At 39.4% G+C, this 17292-nt stretch overlaps 1 protein-coding gene across 1 annotated transcript in view; it reads right to left on the bottom strand.

The window, feature by feature from the left end:
- The window catches only part of SMS (spermine synthase), a 154402-nt gene that overhangs the window by 10509 nt on the left and 126601 nt on the right, over window positions 1–17292 (bottom strand). The window contains exon 10 of the mRNA XM_083172464.1: window positions 2537–2652. Within this exon, the coding sequence (XP_083028590.1) occupies window positions 2537–2652 (116 nt within the window). The remainder of the gene's footprint in view (window positions 1–2536; window positions 2653–17292) is intronic.

Raw genomic sequence — 17292 nt, forward strand, 5'->3', positions numbered from 1 at the left:
TACAGTTAATGATCATTTTCAGGAAATGTTCTCACTAAGATGGATGTGGATTTGTTTTTTTTTCTGGCTGCAGGGAAAGGATTATATAAATTTCCTTCAGTTAAATGTCTTTAATCCCATGTGTGTGTGTGGTACAGAATATAGACTGTAAGCTCCACTGGGGGAAATCCTGATGGGGATGATTAAACATTCTCTGTAAAGTGCTGAGTAATATGCTGGCAATATATAAATGTCAGCACATTAGATTTCATCCTTAGAGGTGTGTTGAGTAAAAACATAATTCAGTCAGTATATCCATGATACATTGGGGGAGATTTACTAAGGCTAATACACCTTTAAAAACGTATTTGTATAGTAAAATACAAATTTTTTAAGCGTATAGGTATTTTCAGGAGTTACTATCCTGAAAATATGTAAATTCGTATTGGTATTTATGGCACATTCGTATTTGTATTTACAAATATGAATGTATACGCGATCGAAAAATACGAACAGGAATCACCATTCAAAAGAATGGTGATTCCTAATGTACTAAGCGGCCATATAAAAATACAGCCGCTAATTAGCGGTAAAGGGCCGCTAATTGCCGACCAAATACGCAAGGAAAATGCACTTCGTTTTCCTGGCATATTTGGCAGATGCCTGCATGGATAAGTCACAATTTGTATTTAAAATACAAATTTGTATCTGCTACAATACAAATGGATCGGAAAATATGAATCAGTCAAATACAACTGATTAGTAAATTTTCCTCCAGAATACGAATTTAAGTTAAACAGCAATATACATTTGTATCCATTCGTATTAAGAATACATTTTTTTCATATTCGTAATCTTAGTAAATTTTGGCCATTATGTTGCTTTCCAGTAAGTTATATTTGTCTATTACCTTATACATAACCACAAGATGATACGATTTCCAAATTGTCAAATAATTACTTAGAACTGTGCATTCATTGTGTGTGGGAGCCTAATTTGTGTAAGGACTTGTTCCTGTTACAGTTTTCCACAAAGGTACCATGTCTTATGGTGCCTGTACACGGTGCGTTTTGGGCTGCCGATGCGATGTGCACTCCCACGCATATCACGTCGTACAGTCCAAAAAGTATGTGCTGCAGGTACTTTTTTAACTAGATTACATTGTATCTAGTACAAAACACAGAGTGCTTTAGCACATCAGATGCGTTTTGAACTAGATACGATGCAATCTAGTTCAAAATGCACTGTGCGCATCTAAAAAGTCTAAAAACCTCTCCAGTACTTTTACTTTTTTTAGAAGTTGGATGGCACCTGTGAAGAAAAATTGGGAGCAGGGGCTGTTATTTCAATTCTATTTCACTTTTTTATTATTTTGGAGATTTTGTTGTTGATAAAGAACAGAATATTAGAAGAAAAAGATGTAACTCTTGCTTTTACAGCAGAGGACTGGCCCACCAATTGACCAGGGAAATCCCCAGTTGAACAAAGATCGTCTTCTGGTCAGTAATTAATCAGAGCATGGGCAGACAGTAACGCAACTACCTCTATTCTTAAAGGTTTCAAATAAACTGTTACGCTTTGTGGTGGCACCATATTCTTGCCATTTTTCTGCTGGAGATGGCCAGAAATTAATTTAAAACATACATTGTGCTCCCTGATTCCGTGCCAAAACACTTGGAACTGATACTTGGAAGGCACACAAGTCTTCTCTATCTGTGACATTTTATCTTCCCTGCTTTTTTCAGTGTTATCCACTATGCCCTGCATCGGTCCGCACCAGCCTCTCTGCCTTGCCAGTCTGTGCCAGCCTGTCTCCTTTTGTTCTGTGACCGTCTCATGTCTTCCCTTGCCTGCCCAAGCCTCTGTGTCCTTCTCCTGCCTGAAAAAGCCTCAATGCCTTTTGGAGAGAGGTGACACTGCAATAGGCCCCTACCATTACATCCTCCCAGTGAGCCCTTCATACTCCAGTCAGACACTGTGCTTACATAGCCTTGTCCCAACATACAAGAAAGTTTTCAGTTTCTAAAGAAAAACCTTTACTGGATACATGGGTTGTCTTAATTATCTGAGGGGGAATATTGTGGGTTCATTCATAAGCAATTGTGATCATTTTATTCTATTATTATTTTTAACTATAATAATCTTCCTTTTTTGTGCAGTTTCACCCCATTAAGCTCCATGTTGATTTATTCTTCTCCAGCAGGATCAGCCATCATGGTGGGGCCAAATATGGGATATCCACTGTTAGACACACTTAGGGTGAGCGAAGTCGTTTAAAAAATGCAAATAACGGAACAACCGAAGAAGTATTGTAAACGCACGGTATGAATCGGCCCCTTTGTGCATTTATAGACTGATTCTCTTAGAGCAGACTATACTTATAATTCTACTTCATTTTTAAACCATAAAAAAAGAAAATGAAAAACCTTATACAATAATGCAATAAAACAACAACAACTGAAGCTACATTTTTTTTATCTTCTAAGTATTTTCAGAGCGGTCTTGAAAGCAACATGTCTGCGTAGAGTATTCATAAAGCTCAGTGTACAAAGGATACAGCTCCATGTAGGAGGGAACGCACACTATCTCCTTTGAGAATTCCACAGGGCAATAAAGCATGTTCAGCTGTTCTTCATAGAGTGTCAGAGTCTCAGTCAGGTTTACACAGTTTCCCTGTGGGAGGAAGCAGAAGAGGAAAGTAAATGTGAATTATAAGCTTATTGACAGGTATTATAAATAATTGTCTTGTGAAGGCTTCTAAAGCAAAACAGAAGCTTGCCATTTATCACAGGAGCTGTCTGGAAGTCTAGGCTAAGTAATAAACAAATTGCTCCAAAGGCAATATTATTACTGTAAGACCGGAAAGTAAGCACAATTAACCCATGCTGCATAATGGCGGTGACAGACACAGAAATATATTGTACTTTCCTGGTCACTCAGACATTCAGTACAGTTTACCTTCCCTAATTATTTGTTGGTGTTCAGGATGTTCATCTGTACTGCAAACTCTTTTTTTTTTTGTTTTTTTTAATAAATATTTCCTTAACTACTTTAAAAAAAATTCTGTAGACAGATGACAAAGCGTACACCAGACAGACCCATTGCGACTGAGCATCATATTTACCATAAAAGGTAAACCCATGTTTTCATTTTAATTGATTTGCTAACCAATTGTAGTATTTTACAAAAAAAAAACAACAACATTTCTTAGAACAGGATAAACAAAGAGAAAATACCATCAGTTGTAGACATTTAACCCAAATGATTGTCTATCAAATAAATACAAGATTACCCCAATAATCCATATAAGGTTTATATACAACATATCTCAAATGATTTATCTACCAGGACAGGACAGCAATATTATAAACTGCAATACACATTTTTTACTTTATTTAACTGTTTATATATCACACTTTTTATATAAATTGCATTCATCCCAATTTTATATTTGGTCAAGCCTGACTTTAGCCAATACTATGGTTTGTAGAAACATGTATACACCACTTTTAAATGAAGGGGTTCAATCCTATTATGAATTTGTGGGCCCAAATCATCGCAGCAATTGCCTCACTTTACGGTGGCTCATATTCGCAAAAAAGTGCTCACTGCCTCAAGCAGCCTGCAAAGGGAGTGAAATTGCGTGCCTTTGCCGATGTTTGAACACTGCTGCAATGGCACCTTGCACCCTTCACAAGTAATACAACTAACCCCAAGGTTTCTTTTGTAGGCTCAGAGGATTATGAGCCAGATAGTGAGTCACATGTACTGTAAGTTCGAAAGCAACTGTATCTATGAGAGTTTTAGCAAACTGCGCATGTGAACTAGCAAACAAGCCCATCTTTGCTTATCTTCTTGAAAGATGGATGCAATTCGGACAACACTTCCAGTGAATAAAATGTTTGCCAACTGGGTTTATAGGAACAGAACCATCTAGTGGAAATGGTGGCCAGAGTAATGCCATATTCTGAGTGATGCGTATGCCAAGGGCATGCCTACTGTATGTCTGCTGCCACTATTGCACCTAACCTAAGTGGCAATGATAATGATGACAGCTGCTTTTCTGTAAGGTATGATGATGATGATGATGGTACAAAGCTTATGGGTACTTGTGTATTTTGGCGGCGCCCATCGCATCGCATACCATAACACATACAATGGTATGCGATGCGACGCGATATCGTACGATAGTGCACGATGGCATACAATTTTGAAATTGTATGCCATTGTACATGGCATACGATGCCATACGATGCGATGCGATTAATCTAATGGGTGCTTATACAATGTTAAGCACCCAAATGGGTGCTTACAATGTTAAATGCACCCCCACGCCACCCCCCACTATAAACGTGAACCCAAAGCGTGGCGAGCGCAGCGAGCCCGCGAGGGGCGGCGGTACGCGTCCTACGACCTTTTCATACCCCCACTATCCACGTCGGCGTGGAGTTGAGAATAGAATAGTGTGGCGAGCGCAGCGAGCCACCGAGCCCGAAGCGTGGCGAGCGCAGCGAGCCCCGCGAGGGGACGCGGATACCTTCACAGGTAAACGCGTCCCCTCGCGGGCTTCACAGGTGTCCGCGTCGCCACGGACACCTGTGAAGCCCGCGAGGGGACGCGTATAACTGTGAAGGTATCCGCGTCCCCTCGCGGGGCTCGCTGCGCTCGCCACGCTTCGGGCTCGGTGGCTCGCTGCGCTCGCCACACTATTCTATTCTCAACTCCACGCCGACGTGGATAGTGGGGGTATGAAAAGGTCGTAGGACGCGTACCGCTGCGCTCGCCACGCTTCGGGTTCACGTTTATAGTGGGGGGTGGCGTGGGGGTGCATTTAACATTGTAAGCACCCATTTGGGTGCTTATACGATTTTTGGTCGTATAGGGGGTCAAAATCGCGTCGCATCGCATCGCATGCCATCGGGTGCATGGCATGCGATGCGATCTGTTCGTCGTACGACGGACATCGGGGGCGCCGCCAAAATACACAAGTACCAGCTTATGCATTAGGGAATACATATTGAATGCCTTAGCATGCTTTAGAAAAGTAGTCAGACAGCACTCAATCTGTCTATTATATAATAATCAATGGTATATAAAGTATCAGGTTAGTTCACCATTAGGAGGATGCAGTGAAATATATGGATGCTGGAAAAAGTGACTGTTACATCCCACAATTTAACATTTACCATCTGATTCTGGAAAAGGTTATCCCACGCTGAGATGCAACTGGTCTCCGGGTAAGTTACCCGCAGAGAACACTGCACCCCAATCTTAGGGATACACTAATATTGGTCTATTGACACCAAGGAAAAGTACTTTTAAGGGCATAATAGGAGCAGACTCATATGTTATTTCTATGGACATCCAGTTGGGCATTTTAGTATAGGGTTAATTATACCATTTTTTACATTAATTACTGTGTGTTTATCTTTGCAATAACATTATATTAAATTTCATTTATTTGTGTACTCTGGAATTGCATGCAATTAGCGCATTCACATCAATTCTCTAAGATACATGAATATACAATATGGAGGTCATTCTGGTTGACCTGCAAAGCTGTGAAATTCACAGCTTTGCGGGTCATCTAAACACTGCACACTGCCCGCATTAATGGCTGCCCCCCCTCGCATGCCGCTTTCCCCGCACACATGCAAATGGATGTTTAGCAGACCATCAAATGATTTTGCAAGTGCTCGCAGATCTAAGTCAGCCTCTACTGTCCTTAGATCTGCGGCGCCCCTGTACGGAAAGAGGGTGGGCTGCTAACATCCGCTGATGTCAGCTGTCCACCCCCCGCACCGCCTCAGGGCCGCATTAGCATGGGAAAGCCCATGAATGAGTGTTCCCATGGGTGTCTCCACCTTGCCGCCCGCACTGCAAATTTGCCGCGCCCACTCGGAGAAAGTGGCTGTTATGCACATGCGCAGTTGCTAAACATCCTTCCCCTGTGCGCCTTTGGTACAAATATGTGATGAATGACAAATTATACCATGGTCACATTTTAATGTGGTGCAAATGAACCTATGTCCCATTCCAAACCATGGCCCTAATAATAAGAAGGTGGTTATGGTAGTGTTCTAGTACAATATTTGGTTTTGCAAAGATAAGTGTGTATATACATCATTATTCTGGAATAGAAATGATTGGACCCAGTCCTCTAATGTCAGCACTGGTTTCTGCCTAGGATAATCACATGTTTAGGATACAGCATTGAACTATGTAAAGCATTTCCCATGCAATCACGCACAAGGTTGTTATTTCTGAGTAAGCATTTAAAAACACTTTAGTGAATATGAAAAGAACAACAAGCCCATTGACTGGGATCTGAGTACTATAAATAAAAGGAATTGTGGTTTCTTATAGAAATAAACAAAGCAGCAGTGCAATGGTATTGCTCATCCATTTAAAAGAAAAATGCAAAGAGATTACAAGTGCCTGATGTGGCATCGAGGCATAAATATAGCAGAATAATGTTGACAATTGTTTGGTAACTCTAGCTAATGTATAAATTGCTGGATTGTTTTCTGTTTGTATCCAGCATGTTTGCAAAATCTCATTAACAACATATGCTGCACTGCTACAGTAATGACATCCATTGACAGCGTCATGGAAAGTAGATGAAACAGTTATATACTGTATTATGTCACTGTGCAGATCATATGGTGCTAATTTTGGAGAATGTACCATTAAATGAGCATTTAACTATATTACAGCTCACCCTGAAGCTATTTAAATAAATGGCGATAATCACTTACTTATTCATTGCATAAGAGCCAGAACTGTAGCAAGAAGCCTTTTAGTTCTCATGAAATTAGGAACAAGGACCAGTACTGTACCTTATAGATTTACGTGTATATTTATTATGCTTGGTGAAGTGATAAAGTGTCTGTTTTTTATCACCAGCCAATCAGCTCCTACCTGTAATTATTCAAACCAAGCCTGTAACTTTACAGTTAAGAGCTGATTGGCCAGTGATAAAAAGCAGAGACTTTATCAATTCACAGAGCTTGATAAATCTGCCCCTTAGTTACATTGGGGCAGATGTATTAAGCCTGGTGAATGGATAAAGTGGAAGGAGATAACGCACCAGCCAATCAACTGTGTTGAACAATGACAGTTGGGAGTTGATTGGCTGGTATCTCCTTCCACTCTTTCTCCACTTTTTCCCTTCACCAGGCTTAATACATCTGCCCCATTACAACTAGAGGCTGATTCTGAGTAGCTATAATCTCTCTTTATTCAAGCAGTTGGCAAGTTTTTGCATACAGTGTACAGTATGTGCAGATTAACTTTGTGAATTTTTGCCATCCTATTCCCAGTTGGAGACTACTCAGGCAGATCTGTCTTTCCATGAAATAGCGTGGTTTGGGGCATGAAATGAGTGGTGGCAAAGCAACTGCACAGAGAAAGACTGTCTTGTGGCAGTGTCTTGTAGTATAATGGGTGTGTATAAAAGAATTCCAGGTGATTCTAAATAAAATGTACGGGGAAGAGAAGCCTGTTTTGATAGATCACTTGTACCTAGCATGGGGATTCATGCAACTGCCAATACTAATAATACCAGCAGTGGTGGACAGCGTAAAATCAATGGGCAGCACAGGTTTCCACTAGCACTTCCCCTATCCACAGAATAAGTTGAACGGATACTCACATTTGCAATAGGCATTAAATCAGACATCCACGGCTGCACACAACTGCAACCACATTGGGTCCCTGTGCAGATCATATCAAGCTGATTACAGTATGTACAGATGGAGCCCCTCTTATGCTTGTGGGGGCTGGCGAAATAAGTATTTATTTACCAGGCTTCTGGCTGCCCTTATTTATTTATTCACTCTTCACACCCTTCCACTTTAGCTTTCAGTATTTTTCAAGAGTATAATCAAGTTTGCGGGGGATTGGGGAGACCCTTAGGGGCCGACGACTCCCCTATTCCTTTTTTGTAGATCCAAAGAATATGTTCCCCAGGTAGAAGCTTTCACCAACCCCCAGAAGAAAGGGAGACTCTGAAGACCCTTGATCCCTAAGGGGCCTTTTGGGTTTGGGGGTCAGGTATTCAAGGGGTTCCTCTGAGCTTCAGCAAAGGGTGACCTGAAGATTCTCTTCTCCCCTATTTGGGTCATTTGGATCCGAGGGGATTGGAAGTAGCAAGGCACATTCTCATTTTGGAGATGGTCTAACAACCCATATCACAGCATGGTTTTAACACTGCACTGGGTGTCACATAAAATAGTGAAAATTTGTACTGTACAAAATAAGATGTACATACCTACTGTATGTTTGCATCTGCTTGCAACTGGAAGTCAGAATGAGAGAAGGAAGTGTTGGACAGACCTAGGCTCAGTCTAGCAAGGGAATGTTCGTGTAAATGTGTACAAATGCAGGTACGTACGGAGAAGCAGATACGCCTGTCAGAAGCCATACTGTATCTATTGAAGGTGACAGAGAGCTTATGGTGGTACTTGCAAGCACGGGCTTTCTGCCTCTAATTGGATGATTGCAGATTTACCTCTGAAGCTGATAGGTGCTTCTGCATTGATCAAAGGTTTCATTGATGGTCTTGTATCTCTTACATTGTGTAGCAAATCAAAAACTAGTGATGTTATATATAAATAAAAATAGTAATGTAAATCAGATTGAAATTCCCAGAATGAAGACAATATTTTCTATAACATCTTGCAATACTTTAACAGCACATAGGTTTAAGAAATACACAAACTACATGACTCAGCAGATGCAATCTTTCTACTATGAACTACAACCTATTTTACTGCCCAATATGAAGGAACTGTGACAGTACAGCTATCCTGAAAACCTCAAAACACAAATACCACAAACTTGGCATGTTTTCAGTTGCCAGTAATGTGTACTATTTCAATAGCATTTATTTCTGGACAGCTTGTTTTTCTGGTGCAGCTCAATATAGATCCTGTGTTAAACGTAGACCTATTATGCAGCTTCCGTGCATCAAAGTGGGTAAAAAACATTTTCTGTAGGATGCTACCGGTTCCGGATGAGGCATAGATGTTTATTCAGGTATTTTTTCTATAAAAAGTATAAGGGGAGGAAGGATATAATTTACTAAAACGAAAAAAAAAATCTACATTGTTATTCATCACTTTTTACTCATCATCATTTTGTTTGCAATAGTGTAGCTAACCACTAGCATTAAGTAAATGCAATTTGGGCCTCATAACACAGATGCAGTTTAATGTACTTTATAATCAGGGATTCAGGTGATCAAACAAAACAGGATGTTATGAGAATAATGTCCAAAGGAGCAACAGAGATAGCTAATAGGGAACACTATATCCCCATATCCATTGGAATGACTAAAGTCCTTTATAAGTATATTTTTAATTTTAGAGCAGTGGTTCACAAACCGTACCGTGGCCAATTCAAATTATTCATGGTTAATAAAACAGACAAAACCAGTGAATGTGGCTTCCAATCATAAAATATCTGGACAAACAGAAGCGCCTCTTGTCCCTCACCACATAACTGAACAGAAGGATGACATATAAACACAATTGACTTATTTTACTTTTTTTTGGAATCTCTCAATAAAGACACTTTTGGCGTAGGGATGGTGTGAAAAACATTCTGATACTCTATGGCGCTGTGATTCAGTAAACTTGCTGTTAGAGCAGTGGTTCCCAAACTGTGTGTCGTGGTTCCCTGGGGTGCCTCAGGACACTTGCAGGGGTGCCACGGGTTGGTGGTCCATGACCAATACAAATTATTTGTGATCAATTATTTATGGACAAAACCAGTGCTGGTGGCTGCCAATCATAAAGGGCAGGATTTGCTTCTGATTGTACATATATTTTAACACATAACTGAACCTAAGAAGCACATATAAACACAATCTACTTAATTTAAAATATATTTTTCTGGGCCTAGGGGTGCTGTGGAAAAATTCTGATACTCTAGGGTGCCGTGATTCGGAAAAGATTGGGAACCCCTGTGTTAGAGGGTAACTCTCTATTTAACAATTTCCTAATAAAAGAGGAGTTGCTGCTTTTGATAGCCTTGTTTTTCAGCCAGATAGATGACTGGGAATACATTGGAGTATAGAGGGTGTAGGAATTCAAGTAGTTTAAATTAATAACATTAATCTGTAGCTCCTATTTCTCATGCCTGACACTGGGGTTTAATTACAAAACGAGAGCTTTTATAAGTCACCACTTCCTGTAATTAAATGGATGCAACTGTGCGACACTGAAGCATTCACACTTAGGAATTTATTTAATAAGGGGATACGGTCACTAGGTCTACAAGCATTAGGTCGACAACACTAGGTCCACATGCATGAAGATTGACATGACTGAAGGTCGACATGGGTTAGGTCAACAGGGTCATTAGGTCGTCACAAGCATTAGGTCGACAGTCAAAAGGTAGACATGAGTTTTTCACATTTTTTTGGGAACCAACATGTGCCGGCAGGCGGTATTTCATGCTCCACCATTCACTAGGGCGTGGTGGAAGAATAAAATAGTGTGCCAAGCGTAGCCAGGCACCAAGCCCGAAGCATGGCGAGTGCAGTGAGTGATAGGTTTCAGTGTCCACGTCGACATTCGGGCAAAAAAACTTGAAAAACCCCTTGTCGACCTTTGGACTGTCGACGTTCCCCATGTTGACCTAATGACCCTGTCAACCTAACCCATCTCGACCTTCATGCATGTCAACCTAGTTGCTGTCTATCCAGTGATCCATACCCTTACTAAGATGGGTTTTCTATTGAAGATGGGATGTTGCCCATAGCATATAGATTCTACTTATCATTTATCTAGTACATTCTATAAGATAATAGGTAAAATCGTATTGGTTGCCATGGTCATCATCTCTACTGATATACTGTAAACCTGCACTTTAATAAATATGTCCCTAAGAGTGTAAAGTGCAGGTGCCCAGTGTTCCCCAATGGGCTTCAATAAAAGGATTCAAAACAGATTTTACACAAAAATCCTCTTCGCTCAATCCTCCGACTGTGGGACATTGGGAATATGTTGAGGGGACTGCAAGCAAAAACACAAAGGCCCTTATTCAGATCTGATCACAGTACATATTTGTTCTCAAAATGAGGAAACCATGTGCAATGCAGGTGGGTCAGATGTAACATGCCTCTAATAACACAAAGAAATATTATGTTTTCACACACACTGGGGGGTATTCAATGTGTGACGATATTTCCGGCAGGTGGAAACATCGGCACACATTTATTCAATGCAACTTGGCAAATTTGCTTCCGTTTTCACCGATCCGTGGGCTATGCGACTGTCGGAAAATTTCAGACAGATTGAATAGATTGAATGTAAATTTGATCGATTATTGGAGAAAAGTGACCATATTTCTTACTTTCGGAAAAATTGGCACTGATTGAGTACCTATGGATCATTTCTGTTTGAAACTAGTCTCTGCTTCTTCAGCATCATCTGAATTACTTTCTCCAGCAATGCCATAAAAATTACTAACCGCTGTAACCACTGTTTTCTGGAAGTGCCGATAAGTGCACCTTTCGGTTCAGGCTATGGAGCTTTGAGGGCGAGTAACCTGACTCTTACTCAGATGGCTCATAGTTTCACATGGACCAATACTGCTTCTTAGAATGCAACATTCGGATCTGACTGTTCACAGAAAAAGTCATTTTCCCTCTAAAACCTCCTGCAGGATTAGCATATTTTCACAGAACTGCAATCACCTCTGAATCAGGCCCATAGTCTGCCAATTTTACAGTTATTCGATGCATCAGTAATAAAGTGCCAACTCCAGAATAAAATAAAATATAGAAGGACCACTGATTCCAATGTCAAAGCACCTTCGTAATTGACGTATTAATACTGTACATTAAAGTACAGTATTCAAGAAATATTGAACGAAATCATACATTCAAACTACTAAAATATTTGATTAATCATTAGGTGTAAAAAATCCAGCATCATGCTAATACATAATAGTTGTCAAACCATCGAAAGGGATCTTGCTAATTAAAAACACCCTGATATTGTAGATTACATAGTTAAGGCCAAATAAAGACGTGCATCCATTGAGTTCAACCTATTTCTATTGTATATACAGTAGTACATATACCAAATGGAAATATCAAAATAATCAATATTAGTATTCAAAAGAGCAAATATTTACCCATAATCTTATATAAATATTTTGCAGACATAACTAAAGCCCCTACAAATACAAAAGGGGATAATTTGTAACTGGCGCTGTCTAATTAAGCAGCTAGGTTTCCTTTCCTTTAGGAGGCCATCACTCCTCCTAAAAAACACACGAATATTCAGCCAAAAAAGAATAGGGAAGAAAACCAGCGCAAAGATTTCACAGAGACTTGCTTTTGAGCAGGATAATCGGGACACGGGTGCTGTGCTTTGAGTGGGCTTAATGAACCACACTTACTTTCTGCTCCCGACCCGCGTTCACATAGCAGTTTCTTTTAAACACCATAAGCGATAGGTATCACAGGTTTCTCAGTAAAAAAGGCAATAGAACTTACATCAGTATTCTGTCACGCATACACGTAACAGTTTCTTTAGGATCCACTGCACGGACTCCAAGATCACCGCAAACAGATTTATTTAACAAGCAGGGTATACACACACGATTAAAACCACCAGGTGTCACCGCAGTCTTCCAGCTAGCATGGATGTTACACAGTCTCCCCGGCGCTGCAGACGCTTGAAGAGGATGCTTGCTTCCAGACCACGGATCTGTACCTGAACATACACTCCTGACGGCGGGTGACGTCAGGATATCACGTCAACGCGTTTCGGATTGTCTCCTTTTTCAAGACGTGCTGCTCGTTATCCACAGTTCCTTATTTATTGCAGGGAACCGGTATCACATGATCTTAGATCCTCCAATCCGCTTATACCTATATCCCGGCTCAATACCATACCTAATGGCTTATATTGCAAAGCCATATTAGGCGCATACACACTATCCAATTTCAAAAAACATTTCATAAATACATATATATAAATATGAAAGTACAAAATACACATATAAATCAATATAACAGTACAAAAGGTATACAAATATAAAAAATTGCACTAGTAAAAAGTCTTTACAAAAATACAAATTCAATATAAAAAGAGCTAATAAAATGTATGCACTATATATATTGCTATACAGCTTATAAATTCAGAGCCGGGATAAGGGAGCATAAAAGACAAACAAACAAAAATAAAAACAGATTAGTATAATATTAAAACCAATAATGCCCTGCAATAAAATGATTAAATGAACCATTTGTATTCAAAGTCTACATTAAGACCTCTTGGGGTCAGGGTCTTTAACTCAAAGATAGTTTTCATCTCAAGTTTAGCCAAATCTTGTTCTGTATTTTTAGTGCGCCACTTTTTGTTGCACACTTTAATCCCACAAAAATTCTTTATGTGGTTTACGTCACAAGCATGGCTATTCTTGAAATGGAGGGATACATTGTGTAATTCGTTTCCCTTCTTTATATTGCGGGTGTGTTCTCCCAAACGATCCCTGAGCATCCGCCCTGTCCTCCCAACATATTGGGAACCGCAAGAACACTCCAACAAATATATAACATTCTTGCTGCCGCAAGTAATAAAGTCTCTTATTTCATATTCGATATTCGTAACATTCGACTTATACTTAGTAATTTTTTTCTCTGTTTTTATAATTTTACAAATGGTACATTGTCCACATCTATAAAAACCCTTGGATGTGATTCTGCTTGGTCTAGTATCTTTAGGTAGAGCGCTTTTAACCAACATACTGCGCAAGTTATCTGCTCTCCTATACACAAATCTAGGACCCGTGCCTAGGAAAGGTTGTAATTCAGGATCTTTAATAAGAACATACCAATGTTTCCTTATAATGTGTTCTATGGTTTTATGATGGGAAGTATATTTGGTGATAAAGCTAATCTCGTTCGCACCATTCTTAGATTTTTTATCCTTCCCTTCCAATAGTGTGCTTCTAGGTATCTCTGCACAAATCTCCAATGATTTCTCCACCATAGTGGGGTCATACCCCTTTTCCAGGAAATTGCTTTTCATTAATTGGGCTTGTTCATTATAAATAGTCACATCCGTGCAATTTCTACGCAATCTTTGAAATTGTCCCTTAGGAATACCACGGGTCCAATTTCTATGGTGATTGCTTTCACAACTAACATACGAATTACAATCTGTTGGCTTAATAAAATTTTTGGTTTTGATCTGATCGTTTTCCACATATATCGTGAGATCCAGAAAATTAATCTCATTCGCACTTATGGTAAATGATAATTCTATATTGTATATATTTTTATTCAAGTGTGAACAAAATTCCTGCAATAATTCTGGACCCCCACTCCACACAAATAGGATATCATCTATGTAGCGGGTCCAGAGTACCAAGCTGGCAATCCAGGGATGTCCTGCCCATACCTGTTCGTCCTCCCATAAGGACATAAACAGGTTGGCATACCCCGGTGCCAGCTTGGCACCCATCGCTGAACCCGCTACCTGAAGATAGAACTCTCCTTCGTACCAGAAATAATTATTGGTTAGCACCAGCTCCAAACCCTCAATAATTACATTTTTATGTTTACCAGTGATAGCGTGTTTTTCCAAATGGTAGTCCACTGCCTTAACACCATCGCTGTGCTGTATGATGGTGTAAAGCGACTTAACATCTGCAGTGACTAAGGTGTAATTGGATTCCCATTTTATATTATTGATACTATTGATCACCGATATGGTATCTTTGGCATGTGGACTTTTTCCTGAACACTTTAACCTGTTCTTCTACCTAGTCAAAATCAGGTAGAAGAACAGGTTAAAGTGTTCAAAAAAAAGTCCACTTTTTATCCACGTTTTAAAAAAGGCAGCTTCATAGACGTTTTTGAGAACTTGGTCAAAGACGATCTGGAAAAATCCTCATTTAACAAGATTCGTGATCCTAATATTACTAAAGCACAAAAGAAAGCGATAGACTCCCTAAAAAACAACAGCCAAATAGTAATAAAACCGGCCGACAAGGGCGGAGGGATAGTCATCCTTGATAGGGATGACTATCATACAGAGGTAATGAGGCAGCTCAGAGATTTAAATACATACAAAAAACTGACTGCGGACCCTACCATAAAAATACAGAAAAAAATAGATACATTTATACATCTGTATTTGTCCCTCGACGCCATAACAGAGAAAGAGGCCGAATTTTTAAAAGTTGATAACCCCTCGATCCCAGTGATTTACTTGCTCCCGAAAATACATAAATCCACTAGCAATCCACCAGGGAGACCGATAGTGGCAAGTATCGGGTCCGCCACAGCGAATCTGTCAACCTATGTGGATAATAAACTTCAATCGATGGTGAAAGTTACCCGATCATATGCCAAAGATACCATATCGGTGATCAATAGTATCAATAATATAAAATGGGAATCCAATTACACCTTAGTCACTGCAGATGTTAAGTCGCTTTACACCATCATACAGCACAGCGATGGTGTTAAGGCAGTGGACTACCATTTGGAAAAACACGCTATCACTGGTAAACATAAAAATGTAATTATTGAGGGTTTGGAGCTGGTGCTAACCAATAATTATTTCTGGTACGAAGGAGAGTTCTATCTTCAGGTAGCGGGTTCAGCGATGGGTGCCAAGCTGGCACCGGGGTATGCCAACCTGTTTATGTCCTTATGGGAGGACGAACAGGTATGGGCAGGACATCCCTGGATTGCCAGCTTGGTACTCTGGACCCGCTACATAGATGATATCCTATTTGTGTGGAGTGGGGGTCCAGAATTATTGCAGGAATTTTGTTCACACTTGAATAAAAATATATACAATATAGAATTATCATTTACCATAAGTGCGAATGAGATTAATTTTCTGGATCTCACGATATATGTGGAAAACGATCAGATCAAAACCAAAAATTTTATTAAGCCAACAGATTGTAATTCGTATGTTAGTTGTGAAAGCAATCACCATAGAAATTGGACCCGTGGTATTCCTAAGGGACAATTTCAAAGATTGCGTAGAAATTGCACGGATGTGACTATTTATAATGAACAAGCCCAATTAATGAAAAGCAATTTCCTGGAAAAGGGGTATGACCCCACTATGGTGGAGAAATCATTGGAGATTTGTGCAGAGATACCTAGAAGCACACTATTGGAAGGGAAGGATAAAAAATCTAAGAATGGTGCGAACGAGATTAGCTTTATCACCAAATATACTTCCCATCATAAAACCATAGAACACATTATAAGGAAACATTGGTATGTTCTTATTAAAGATCCTGAATTACAACCTTTCCTAGGCACGGGTCCTAGATTTGTGTATAGGAGAGCAGATAACTTGCGCAGTATGTTGGTTAAAAGCGCTCTACCTAAAGATACTAGACCAAGCAGAATCACATCCAAGGGTTTTTATAGATGTGGACAATGTACCATTTGTAAAATTATAAAAAACAGAGAAAAAAATTACTAAGTATAAGTCGAATGTTACGAATATCGAATATGAAATAAGAGACTTTATTACTTGCGGCAGCAAGAATGTTATATATTTGTTGGAGTGTTCTTGCGGTTCCCAATATGTTGGGAGGACAGGGCGGATGCTCAGGGATCGTTTGGGAGAACACACCCGCAATATAAAGAAGGGAAACGAATTACACAATGTATCCCTCCATTTCAAGAATAGCCATGCTTGTGACTTAAACCACATAAAGAATTTTTGTGGGATTAAAGTGTGCAACAAAAAGTGGCGCACTAAAAATACAGAACAAGATTTGGCTAAACTTGAGATGAAAACTATCTTTGAGTTAAAGACCCTGACCCCAAGAGGTCTTAATGTAGACTTTGAATACAAATGGTTCATTTAATCATTTTATTGCAGGGCATTATTGGTTTTAATATTATACTAATCTGTTTTTATTTTTGTTTGTTTGTCTTTTATGCTCCCTTATCCCGGCTCTGAATTTATAAGCTGTATAGCAATATATATAGTGCATACATTTTATTAGCTCTTTTTATATTGAATTTGTATTTTTGTAAAGACTTTTTACTAGTGCAATTTTTTATATTTGTATACCTTTTGTACTGTTATATTGATTTATATGTGTATTTTGTACTTTCATATTTATATATATGTATTTATGAAATGTTTTTTGAAATTGGATAGTGTGTATGCGCCTAATATGGCTTTGCAATATAAGCCATTAGGTATGGTATTGAGCCGGGATATAGGTATAAGCGGATTGGAGGATCTAAGATCATGTGATACCGGTTCCCTGCAATAAATAAGGAACTGTGGATAACGAGCAGCA

The sequence above is a fragment of the Crinia signifera genome, chromosome 2 (assembly GCF_055691185.1).
Source record: "Crinia signifera chromosome 2, ASM5569118v1, whole genome shotgun sequence".
Classification (NCBI taxonomy): domain Eukaryota; kingdom Metazoa; phylum Chordata; class Amphibia; order Anura; family Myobatrachidae; genus Crinia; species Crinia signifera.